Consider the following 12,946-nt stretch of genomic DNA (forward strand, 5'->3'; position numbering starts at 1 on the left):
ATGTGTTAGATTTATTTGTAGAAAACCCCTTTTTAGCGTTAAATAACAAAGTTTCACTTTTTTATGGTCCTTATTTTTATGACGATGTCTTTGATTTTTTACTTAAAACTTCGCTTCACTGTTTCACGAATTTTTAAAAGGAGGGAAATATTTTAATGTTAATCAAGGTGATTTATCTGAATGTGACTCGTGTTCCACAAATAATGTTTGTTTAGGAAGCCTTATGGGTCAATTAAATTTTAAACTTAAATCAGCCTGTTCCTTATCTGTCAACACCATAGAAAGCTGTATTTTATACTCAAACAACAAAACGGAAGATTGGCTTAGGGATAAAGATCCTCAAGAACAGCAAGATATCATCAACAGTGCTAGATCACAAAATAGAGTTTTGATGAAAAAGGAAAGAGGAAAGGAGAAATTTTTTAAAGGAAACAAAGATTTTAGAAGAAAAAGAACAAGAAGCAAGGAGAAGGAAGGAGAGGAAAAAAGTTAATGAAATTGACAAAGCGATAGAGAACATGAGACAAGTTGGAATATGGGAGAGTGAGGAAAATATAAAGGAGGAGCTTTATAGATTGAAAACCAAAAAAGAGAAAATGGATAGCATAAAAAAATAAATATCTACTACAAAGTGTTCAATATAGACAAAAACTTCAAAGAACTCTTACAGTTTTCATCGAAAGGAAAGGTTTATGACAATATATTTATAAATGGTAAGGGAAACACGTGTTGTTATTGTTTCCGGTGTTATTTATAGCATAACGATTTCGATTGGTTTATTGACGAGTATACGGGGTTAAGTGTACTCGTGCGGAACAGGTAGTTTACCTGTGTCCAGGTATTAGGGAATTAAAGTCATTCGAGGTTTCGCTGCTTTACGTGCAACAGCCCCCCCTCCCCTCCCTTTACGTTTGCTGTGTACATGTATCTAATGTTTTATTTTTTATATTGTAGAATGTTGATTATGAACCAGAAGATTATATACTTGTTGTAAAAATTTTTGAATTAAAATTTAGTCTGTTGCACAGACGCAGGCGAAGCAGTTCCTATATATGTGTTTGAGTTTTTAATTTATAAATAATTTATGTTCGTTTGAACTGGTGAATAAGAACATAATTACAAAATTACAACAAAATCTGACTCAATTAATAACGTTAAGGGAAACTACACCAAAATACCAACCAAACGATTTAGTAGGGAAGGGCATTATAAATACATGGACAATGGAGAGTGGGGAAAATAAAGATTACGAAGGAGAAATAAGAGGCTTCGAAAATTGTGTTTTTAAAGTAACTGAATATCAGATACGTCAAGTATTTCATCTTAACAATAAGTTCACACTGCCATAGACACTGCTACATGTAAAAAATGTTGACCATTATATATATAGTGCCTGTTTGGGAGGGTAACTGTTGAAATTGACACCCAGAGAAAACCATTGTCAACCGACGCGAAGCACTATTTATTTTATCATACTACTGAGTGTCTTATTTTTAAAGAAAATATTACTGCTTTTATATAGAAATGAAGTGAATTCTACGGCGAACCGTACGCGCATAATTTATGCACATGTAACAATTCGTTGTGTTACCCGTTGCCAAGTGTGTTGCTAACGCTAAGGGTAATAGAACGGATTAACAACTGCGTCTAAACCAATCAGATTTCAGTACTTAACATAAAGGTATCATAATACTCTGAGTCAGACATCTTACATATACCTATTAAGTAACTACATGTATTTTCTTTCTTTTTTTTAGGGGGGGGGGGGGGCTCAAAATTTCGTTGTTTGTTTTAAACAAATCAAATTCTGTTGGCATTTAATATTCGTCATATCTTTGTATTTATCAATACTTTGGTTAAAAATTCGTCATGGATTTAATTTCGTTGATTTATACTGCCAACGAAAATACCGAAATTAAATCCTCAACGAATATTTCTGCTTCTACAGTATCTAAACCTTTAGCTATAGACAATTTGTTATAAAACATCGTAGTATTCTGAAGACATTTCAATGTTTAAAGGTATCCAGGAATTATTTAAATAAAAATGAAAACAACAATTTTTGAAATATGTCAGAAAAACCAAACAAATAGTCGCTAATATTAGCTGCATATCGTCGTCTCTCGCGTCTTTTCAGCACAATCACACTCCACTCTAAAAGAAAAAAAAATTTAAGCAGGTTCGGATTTAAGGCAGACTTAAATCTAACACGTCATTTGTGTTTCAAAATATCTATTTCGGCTGAGAATCACACAAAATTTTTGCGACAGATTAAGATAAAACAGTTTGGTTTCCAATTTCAGATTGATGGTAAGAACAAAGTTTAAATGAATATACCATTATTTGTGCAAGCATAAGAAAAAAAGGGAAGGACACTCCTTTTGAGACAGAATCGGGTTTGACGAATTTCCTCAAATATAGTTTACTTACAATATATGTATAAATTCGTTCCACTCCAATGCTGTTTCGCCGAAAAAAGCTTTGAAAAGAGTGATAAGATCTTTCTTACGGCCGATATTCTGCAATTTTGTAACGATTTAATTGTCAGTGTTATTTAAGAAAAAAACATCATTCATATATGATCGAAATCACTCACGGAAGTTAAATTCGTAATCTCGGTACTGAATCGATATTTTTTGACGGAGTTTAACCCAAATTCATGTTTGTTTTCTATTCAATGCTTCCAATACATTAGATTAATTTCTCTGTCAAATTGCTTCAATCTTAAAAGAAACCGAAAACGAATATACATCCCTACTTGGCTTAGCCCCCTCCCTAACTGTTTAAAGAAAAAATATTAAATCCTCGCCTTTGTCATACAATATAATTATGTCATTGCAAGCACGGTAGTGTACTCTGTGATAAGTCCTTTTGTCTATTTTCATCCCATTCAACAGAAATCGATGTTCATTAGATGATTGTTTGATGACTGTATGGGAAGTAAATTGAATGGCACTGACCAATAATAAAGTTGTTTCAACACCCGAAGTAGGCTTGACTTTATTAACCTAAATGTGTACATGCTATATTTGATTATTTTGTAGAATGGGATTATTGATTAGGATAAATAAATGGCATCTTTCAGAAGGCTAGTGATTATTAAATGAAGTAGTCATCACTTTATTAACCTTAAATTTGTTAAGGATATGCTGATAATAAAAAAAATTAACAATAGATTTGAAAATAGCCAAGTAGTAATGAAGCCCTGGCGTTTACTTCAAATATGTGCTTCACGTTGAGAACATTTTGCATCTTATAAAGCAAATGGGTTTTCGTCATTTACTAGCAAACATTTGTACACGCATAATACAAAAACTGTGTAATTAGACACGAGTTTGTAAAGGATCCAGATATTTTTTTTCTGTGCCGACATTGCGAATGCTGTTATTTATGTAGTTCTTTAGAAATCAGAGACCTGTTTTTATCACATTATAACAGATGATTTCATCGTTTTTTTCAACAGTGTAGGGTGCATTCTCCGAAAAAATATCGTAATTATACAGAAATGAATTTAAAAAGTGTAGGTCTCATCTTTGTGATTTGATCTATTACTGGAGTATTCACAAATAAGACAATTACATGTATGTATCCTCATGATTCCCGTTCCAATATAACTTAGTATTTAACGTATTTTTTTTTTACTTTGATATTCAATATATCTAGAATACACATGTAGGATAAATCTGTTGGTCATTTACGCATTTTCGTAAGTGTATTCTATATTTATTATTGCTTTTAAGATATTATTCAAATCAATATGTTTAACAGTCGATTGAAACCTCTATAAAGGATCCAGCTCAAGTTTCTCTGAAGGAAATCCAATAACATTATGTAAAGAGTAATGAAGTTGAAATTGAACTGCAGCTGATGGCATACCCCAAACAGTAATCCAACATATGGGTAGATGGAAATCTAATGCATATAAAAACTACATCCGTATGAACAACTTTTAACAAGGAGGTGTTCACATTTATTTTCTCATAATATCCCTATACATGCCATAGCAATGGGATAGAGGTCAACAAGGCTTGCTCTATCAAAAATTCTATGTCATTTCAGTTTGCGAAAAAGGTCAACAAGGCTTGCTTTGTATTAGATTTTTAGAGGTAATTTGAATTAATGTTTGACAGTTTTTTATTCGGAATTTTTGCTAGAGTTCAACAGGGCTTGCTCTACTAGAAATTTCATTGTACAACTTAATCACGTATATTGTATTGATTAGAGGTCAACAAGGCTTGCTCTAACTTAATTTTTCAATGTTATGATTATAAAAATTATCAATATTGTATTTAGATTTTAATGTATGGTTAACGTATACGGGTTAGCTCTACTTTATTATCTTCAGTTGTTTATATTTGGCGCACCTTACGAACGATAGGTTAAAGCAAAATATTTCTGTTTTGTGTGTTTGTTTTAATATTTTTCTTTCATTTTTTCTTTATATTTTTTTTATTTTTTCCTCCAATGAGTCCTCGGGTGGGGGTCTTTCGGTCATGGCGGTTTTTAACCCCACCTTTGCAAAATTATTGTCATTTATTCAATGATTTTTCTATTATTTACTCTGTTGTTTTCATTTTAAAACAATACAAATGTAATTCATTGAATAAACGACCTTTAATGCAATAACTTGTTCAATTTTCTTTGCAAATAAACTTGGACTCATTGGATTATGATAATGTACAGGTTTTTCTGGTGTATGGTGGATTTCCTTTACTGGAAAAATTTGGTTGTCAAAAAACTAATTTTATTGTAAATAAAAACATTTTTGGGAACAAATTTTGTAATTATTCATGGGGTGTATGTGTCATCTTTATATCTCTTTGTAAATCAAGCTGGCATTATAAATGTATAATAAGCAGATGCACGCATGCAGGGGGTATATCCCTTAACACCCCATGGTCAAGTTACCCAGGTTGTTTGATAGTCTGTAATTTGCATTTGCGCACAACAGGGTCACCGAGTGTTAGGTTTCAAATATGTTTTCACCATAGTTCAATTAACATGTCTAGCATCGAATATCTTTATGTAATTATTGTCGTAATATATCATGTCAGATGTGAATATTATCTCATTACTATTTTTTCTGTTCTGGCTGCTGGGCGCAAGAAATTTTCATGAACTTTGTTTAACCCACCCACCCACATTCCTTTAAACATACAATATAGTATGTAAGATTTTTTTCCCCCATATTTTCATATGAACACTGTTTATTTGTGAGGTGGCGGTTTTTAACCCCACCTTTGCAAAATTATTGTCATTTATTCAATGATTTTTTATTATTTACTCTGTTGTTTTCATTTTAAAACAATACAAATGTAATTCATTGAATAAACGACCTTTAATGCAATAACTTCTTCAATTTTCTTTGCAAATAAACTTGGACTTATTGGATTATGATAATGTACAGGTTTTTCTGGTGTATGGTGGATTTCCTTTACTGGAAAATTTTGGTTGTCAAAAATAACATTATGTAAAGAGTAATGAAGTTGAAATTGAACGCCACCGGAATTTCACTTCAAACATAAATATGTATTTTGAGACTTTTGCTTCTAAACTAATATTTTTGTCAAATCCAATCCATATGTGTTCAGCGATTTACTTGATGAGATTTTGGCGTTTCTTTCATAAGCCACTAACAATGGCGCCCATTACATGTATGAGCACTATAGGAATATTCGCCGAAGCGAGGCGTGGCGTCACGATTTAGGCATGCGCGGAACCTTGTTGGTAGAACTAAAAATAATCAAAAGTGTACAGTGCAATAGTATAAAAAATGTAATTGCTGAGGTGATAACTGAAATTGATTTTTTGTTGTCACAAAACAACAAAAAAATGAAAACATTGATGAAGATTTTGTACATATAAAAAAATGTTAATTTTAGGGTGAGTGGTAAAGGGAAGCTATACAATTTCAAATTTAGAAACTTATATTACAATTTTAGATCATATTGGACCAATAATTCAATGTGGTTTAGATTTGTTCGATATCAATGTTGAAAATCTTCCCTCCAAAAGTACAGCAGCAATTTTAACAAGTAAAATGGGTGTTGTTTCAAGAAATCATATTAATGAAGAAATGAAAAACAATTGTAAAATTACAATGCATAGAGATGCTACAACAAAAAAGTGGAAATATTTTTATGGGGTTACATTCAATACTGGTGAGAAAGTTTTGTCTGCAGGTGTGAGAGGGGTGTGTGATGGAAAGGGCGAGACTTATGTTGATGTAACGAGAGAAATTTTATGATATATCGCAGAAAGAGGGCGAGAGTGAGAATATTTTAAATAACGTTTCATCTTTTATGACTGACAAGAGTGCGACTGAGCAGAAAGTGAATGATATTTTACCCATTCTTTAAGATAGCCCTTTATTTTGTTTCTTTTAAAATCTGTGTCAAAATTATTCTACAAAGATGGGACAGGTGATCCAAATATTTCACAGGTTAATATGAAAAACCATGATGTGGAAAATATTCCCATTGTTAATATTAGAGGTAACCGTTTTAATGTTTTATTTTATAATGCTGTTGGTCCTTTTTTATGCATAAACATATATTGCAGAATTTTTATTCTTTGAAAAATTCTTACACTTTTATTCAGAATTTTATTGTTTTATGCTTGCAAAACAAACATTTTAATCTCTATTGAGAGCTCTGGGTGTTATTTTTAAAATTATTACAGAACCGTATTTTGTAAAAGCTACTGAAGTTGGCAACATTTTACATATGGGCAGTGTATTCCAGAGACTTTTGTATTTTTTAGATTTATTTGTAGAAAACCCCTTTGTAGCGTTAAATAACGAAGTTTCATTTTTTATGGTCCTTATTTTTATGACGATGTCTTTGATTTTTTACTTCAAACTTTGCTTCACTGTTTCACGAATTTTTAAAAGGAGGGAAATATTTTAATGTTAATCAAGGTGATTTATCTGAATGTGACTCGTGTTCCATAAATAATATTTGTTTAGAAAGACTTATGGGTCAATTAAATTTTAAATTTAAATCAGCCTGTTCTTTATCTGTCAACACCATAGAAAGTTGTATTTTATACTCAAACAACAAAACGGAAGATTGGCTTAGGGATAAAGATCCTCAAGAACAGCAAGATATCATCAGACATGAGGACATGAGACAAGTTGGAATATGGGAGAGTGAGGAAAAGATAAAGGAGGAGCTTGATAAATTGAAAACCAAAAAAGAGAAAATGGATAGCATAAAAAAATAAATATCTACTAAAAAGTGTTCAATAAAGACAAAAACTTCAAAAAACTCTTACAGTTTTCATCGAAAGGAAAGGTTTATGACATTACAAAATTACAACAAAATCTGACGAAATTAATAACGTTAAGGAAAACTGCACCATAATACTAACCAAACGATTTAGTGGGGAAGGGCATTATACATACATGGACAATGGAGAGTGGGGAAAATAAAGATTACGATGGAGAAATAAGAGGCTTCGAAAATTGTGTTTTTAAAGTAACTGAATATCAGAAACGTTAAGTTTTTCATCCAAACGATAAGAAGTTTACACTGTTTCACAGAATCAATGCATTAAACTATGCATGGCTTTTAATAACATTTTGAATTTGGTAAAACATCTTTAAAAGAAATATACAAGGGGCCCAAGGGCCTTTTAAACGGTTACTTGATAAAACAACACTGTTAAGGGTCCACCGAAGTAAACAATTAGAAGAAAACCCTCGAATAGAGAATATTTTTATAAAAATACTGTGTATAATATGCATTTCTATATGGTTGTACCTACGGCTAAAACATTAATTTTTAAGGCATAAATAAAATCAATATTAAGCAGTTTCCCCTTCCAAAAATTATCAGTTATTCCCTATAAGAAGAAAGCATCAACAATTTTTTTTTAAACTGTGAATTGTTTGCCATATACATGGATGCAATAAATCTCTTCTCAGTCTGTTTCTCCTGACAGTTTTAATTTAAACTTTGTCAACAATTATATACTCTAGCTTAAACAAAACAATAGATGGAATTCCAGTGTGAAACTGCAGTCTACGGTCACTATCTGTTACTTGTTCATCGAAGCACATCTTTCCCAATCGACCTTAAAGAACCTTGTTCTCTGACTGAGGTCTCTCCAATTCCGAATACAGCTGTCTGTTTTCTACTTGGAGCCCTGCTATCTTCTTTAAGCAATCGTCGTGTAGAGAGGATGGATCTTAAATACAATAAAACTATATGTAACACTTAACAGCATGTTACACTTTCACACAAAAGTGTTAAGAATTAAAAAAATAAAACAGCTTTCCAGGATAATTTTTCTGATATATTAAGCTGTATCTCAAAACACACCTGGTAGGTTTGAGTCTAAATCTGGTTGACTGATGTTCTCTAGGGAGGATAAATCCAAAAGTGCTGAGGCTACTTCATGATACCCTCTTTCTGATTCACGCTTCTCAGCTCTAAAGTGTTTCGCTTTCCGCTGTTCTGGGTTAATCTGGTTACCTTTAATTTAACCCATATGAACCGATGAAACATATTCAGGGGATGACTGATCATTGCTCTTTTTGCCTGAAATTAGCATAATCAATTATCAATCTTGCATAATGGAACTTAAATTCTTATTTAATTATATAATAGTAATAAAATGACCGTCTACCGCCCCAAGTTCTGTAAACTATATTAACCTCGGGGCAAGATTATGTAAACGGCTATCTTGAAAAAATCACGTGTAAAATGACGAATACGGCCACTCATCTCTTTTGTGAATTTTACTGACCGCCATTACATGAAACATTCGTAATATAACGTAAGTTATCATCTTTTTACCACAACATAAACATACCGGTTACGAAATGAAGGTGGCAAACACGGTCGAGGTCCGCTGGTTCCCAATGCTTGCCGGTATCTTGACGTCGAATAGCATCTATCCAAAGCCGTCTTCTCATTTCAGGATTTTTAGGAATACGATAAAAGCTCCTTGGGTCACTTTTATTAAACCTATTGACACATCCGATTACGCAACACGATACAACCATGACAAAAACGTCTTCTCTGTTTGCTTAGTTTGCGGCCATTTAAATTTTCAAATCTTTAGCCAACCAAGCGTTCACGTGACTAATTTATGACGTAACGGCGGAAATTCCTATTAGAACACTTTAAAAGGATATATTCACATCCTCCTAGTATGATTCCCTCTATTTCTTTAAACTCATTGTTAAATCAGTCTGAGAGCTCTGTTGAAAATAACAGGACGGGAACTCAAGTTAATTCTATAGACACTAACAGGACTGAAACCCGTTTATCATTTGGTCAAAACCTACAGCGACCTAAGAAAAATCACGAACTGCCCGAAATAATCATTATAATGTCAGCCTCAAATTTCCATAGGAGACGATTTGTCTGTTTCTTTTAGTTTTTAAAGACGTACTTATGTACGTTTAACAGTTATTTAGTTGAATATAACTTACTTTTTACCACTATTGATTAAATTGTTAAAAGAAAGATGTAAATATAGAAATGCGTTTTTCCATTATTCATGCGGGTTATGAAGATTGCGATCATTGCAGAAAAATAATTACACAAATGACGCCACCTTGATATCCCGCATGAATCACCATAGAAAGCATATTATTGTTTAATGATGTCAGACTCAATTCCCATAGGAAACAATTTAGCTGTTTATTTTTGCTAACGTACTTATGTATAATAACAGTTATTCAGTTAATTAATCTACATTTTACAATAAATTTATACATTTGTTAAATGAGGGATGTAAATATTAACAACAAAATATGCTTCTTGGATGATTCAAGATAGCTATGAAGGTAGCAATCATTGCAAAAAAGGAAAAAAATACGTACATGTGTAACGCGCTAAAGCGAGTTATCTATAATTTTTTTCCGCGATGTCGTTACCTTCATACCCCGCCTGAATCACCAAAGAAAGCATTTTATTGTTTAAATGAAGAAAAACACTAGCAAACGATTAACAGGCACCTAGTTTGGGATTTATTCATTAGTACTAAGACTCAGCTCTAGGCAAGCAAGGTCTGGTGATGTTTCCTAGGCTTATGAAGACAATGTTCGCTCTATTAAAACAAGGTGGCAGAAATTACTGATCATTTTAGAAATTGAAATGGTTGTTTTAGGCTAATGGCATTTTCAAACCAATAAAGTATCAGTCTAATGAAATATTTTATTACAGGATTTTTTTATTTGCGTAAAGAACAGATTTCTTCTGACTTTTATCACGAGTATTTTCCATGGTAACATCTAATATTTCATTGGAAGAAAAAATATAAGCATTCAAGGTTAAACATGCATTTAAAACACAGTAATGTGAACAGATATGCACTGTGTTATTATATATATGTTTGCCTATAGAAAAACATCTTTTCATAATAAAAATCAATGAGAAAACGAAACTCTTTAGTATTAGAAAATCTAAATACATTGATCATGTTATAAAAAACAAATGAACTAACGTAATCACATGTCTCCATTCAGACCATTTACATACCCAAATCCATTTATTTTTTTAAATAATGCAGTAAAAAAAATACAAATTTTTTGGCATTTCAATTTATACTTATTTATCAAGATTTTTCAGAATCTTTCAATAAATAGGACGATGTGTAAAAACAGACTTTTCCTTAAGACATCAATAACTTCTTTATATTTACAACTACCGATTATGAATCCCTCTATATATTACGGAAGTTTGTACAGTAAATTCATACATGTAGCCCTATAGAAACTAACAGGACTGAAAACTACACGCCTCGTTAATCAATTGTTCAAAACCTACAGAGACTGAAACTGACAGGACTGAAATCTACACGCCCCGTTTATCGATTTTTTTAAACTTTCAGCGACTGAACCTGATCGGACTGAAATATTAATCTACTCGCCCCCTTTATGAATAGGTCGAAACCTATAGCGACCTAAAAAAAATCACTGACTTTACAAATTAATCATTATGATGGCAACTTAAATTCCCATAGGAGACCACGGGGAAAGATGATTTTAATATGTTTATATCTATATTAAGGTGAGTTGTAGGAAAAGCGATTCTCTCTACCATTTATACCTATATACTTGTTAATTTTTTTTGTGGAGTTTATCTTTTCCCGAGGACAAATAAAAATACTGTCCGTTTCTTGTAATTTTTGGGTAGGATATAAACATGATCATGATGACATCATAAAACTGACATTTTTGATTATGATTATATCGGAAGCAATATTTGGTGAAAGGTAGAGAAAATACTGCCATACATTACTAATGGAGGCGAATAATACGAAATGCTTGTTTTCTACATCTAAATTGTAACACGTGTAACAAGAAATTCTTTCCAAGATCACTTAGTAATAATTAAAGCTGCATTTTTGTTCTGAAATTAATTAAGAAGCAACCAGGGCGCTGATTGTAATATAATAAAGGTCGAATCGATATTAATTGCTTCTGTGACGTGTACAGAGATAAGTGATTACTACAAACCATTACCGGCGTCCCTTAGAAAACCTGTTAGTCATGTAATCTACCAAACGAGTGGATCAGTTTGATGTAAGACGCTTGGTAATCATTAAAATTGCAGAGTTATTTACAGTGCCACATGGATTCAATCCGTTTTTCGTCATTAATCGTTACCGGAAAAACATTGCTTCACATGCATTACACTTATTTTTTTCTTATTAATCACGTTTCACTTGCAACCGGCAGAATAAACGATTACCGTATAATTTCAAAAATGATACACTTAATATATTTTTAGTTTCATTATATGAAAAACAGTTAATGTTTCTTGCGTTGCGTTCAATTGATATTACACACCCGATTCTTTTACGGGAAACGAATGCGTAACGTCTACACCTGTACATGGCATTACGAATTACGGCTTAAAATAGGTGCGAACACTCCATACATACTAAGAGCCAGTCGTGATTAAAATTAATCTAATAGAAGATAACTCTAACATAATACTCTTTTCAGAAAAAGTTTGCATCAATTTCCTTCGGAATTTTCATGTAATTTTAAGAAAATGCCTCACTGATATGACGCAGAATATATTTTCGGAACAAGAGAAAAGCTGTCACTGTAAAAGCAAACCGGGTTTTCCTTTGTTGAAGCGGTATCCATAACCCATTTGTCAACCCTGACTTAATAAACACTACCTATCCATAGAAAGGGGTCCTCTAATTAGCCTTAATGACGAACTTAAACAGGTGGTATTTGTTGCAAATTATTAAAAATCAAAAGCTCAAAAATGTGCAGATATCTTATCTATGTACAATTAATTGCAAAACAAGAAGTCTCAATCTTGAAAACTGTAGGAGGATTATCCGTATAACAGGGGTACCATATATGAAATATTATGCGCAAATACGAGGAAAATCAACAGATAGTATTTTTTGCAAAAATTATCAAAAATCAAAATCCAAGTAATGTGCACATCTCTGATATAAGTACAATTGAATTGCATAACAAACACTTCCTAACTTGAAAAATATAGGAGGAGTTATCAGTACAATAGGGGTTCCCTTTTGGCAGCCGTCCGCCCGCCAATTTCACTTTTTCAATAAACGGATTCTTCCTTTGGAAAACACGGTCAAAAATTGTCGAAATACACTTTTGATCCGATTCGTAGTTTATACTTTTTACACATACTCGCTAAATTTTGAGGTACCCCTTAACGTTTTTAATGCAATCATGAAAAATCTTATATTGATAACTAATACTATTTACAGCAGTATACATGAATATACTATATTAAACTAGTATTTTTTATGTAATCAGTAGATGAATTAGTCTTAGAATGAAAAATACCTAACCAGTCGAGGAAACTGTTCTGAAAATTCCGCTAACGCCCATGTATAATGTACAAATGAGTTAAAATAAATTTTGATACAGAAATAAACAGTTTAACATTAGCATTACGTGCTTGGATACTAATCACTAGTACTTTACCTTATA

At 32.1% G+C, this 12,946-nt stretch overlaps 1 protein-coding gene and 2 pseudogenes across 1 annotated transcript; 2 read left to right on the forward strand and 1 right to left on the reverse strand.

The window, feature by feature from the left end:
- On the forward strand, positions 1-1,623 carry LOC128180685 (uncharacterized; annotated as a pseudogene).
- Positions 1,624-6,725: 5,102 nt separating this feature from the next.
- On the forward strand, positions 6,726-7,502 carry LOC128180675 (uncharacterized; annotated as a pseudogene).
- Positions 7,171-9,128, reverse strand: LOC128180733 (THAP domain-containing protein 1-like). Its single transcript, XM_052848882.1, is given in 3 exon segments — positions 7,171-8,190; positions 8,325-8,543; positions 8,818-9,128. Coding segments are annotated over 3 exon segments (525 nt in total). The 5' UTR covers positions 9,011-9,128; the 3' UTR covers positions 7,171-8,077.
- Between the last annotated feature and the right edge of the window lie 3,818 nt (positions 9,129-12,946).

This window comes from Crassostrea angulata, chromosome 1 (genome assembly GCF_025612915.1).
Source record: "Crassostrea angulata isolate pt1a10 chromosome 1, ASM2561291v2, whole genome shotgun sequence".
NCBI classification, from domain to species: domain Eukaryota; kingdom Metazoa; phylum Mollusca; class Bivalvia; order Ostreida; family Ostreidae; genus Magallana; species Magallana angulata.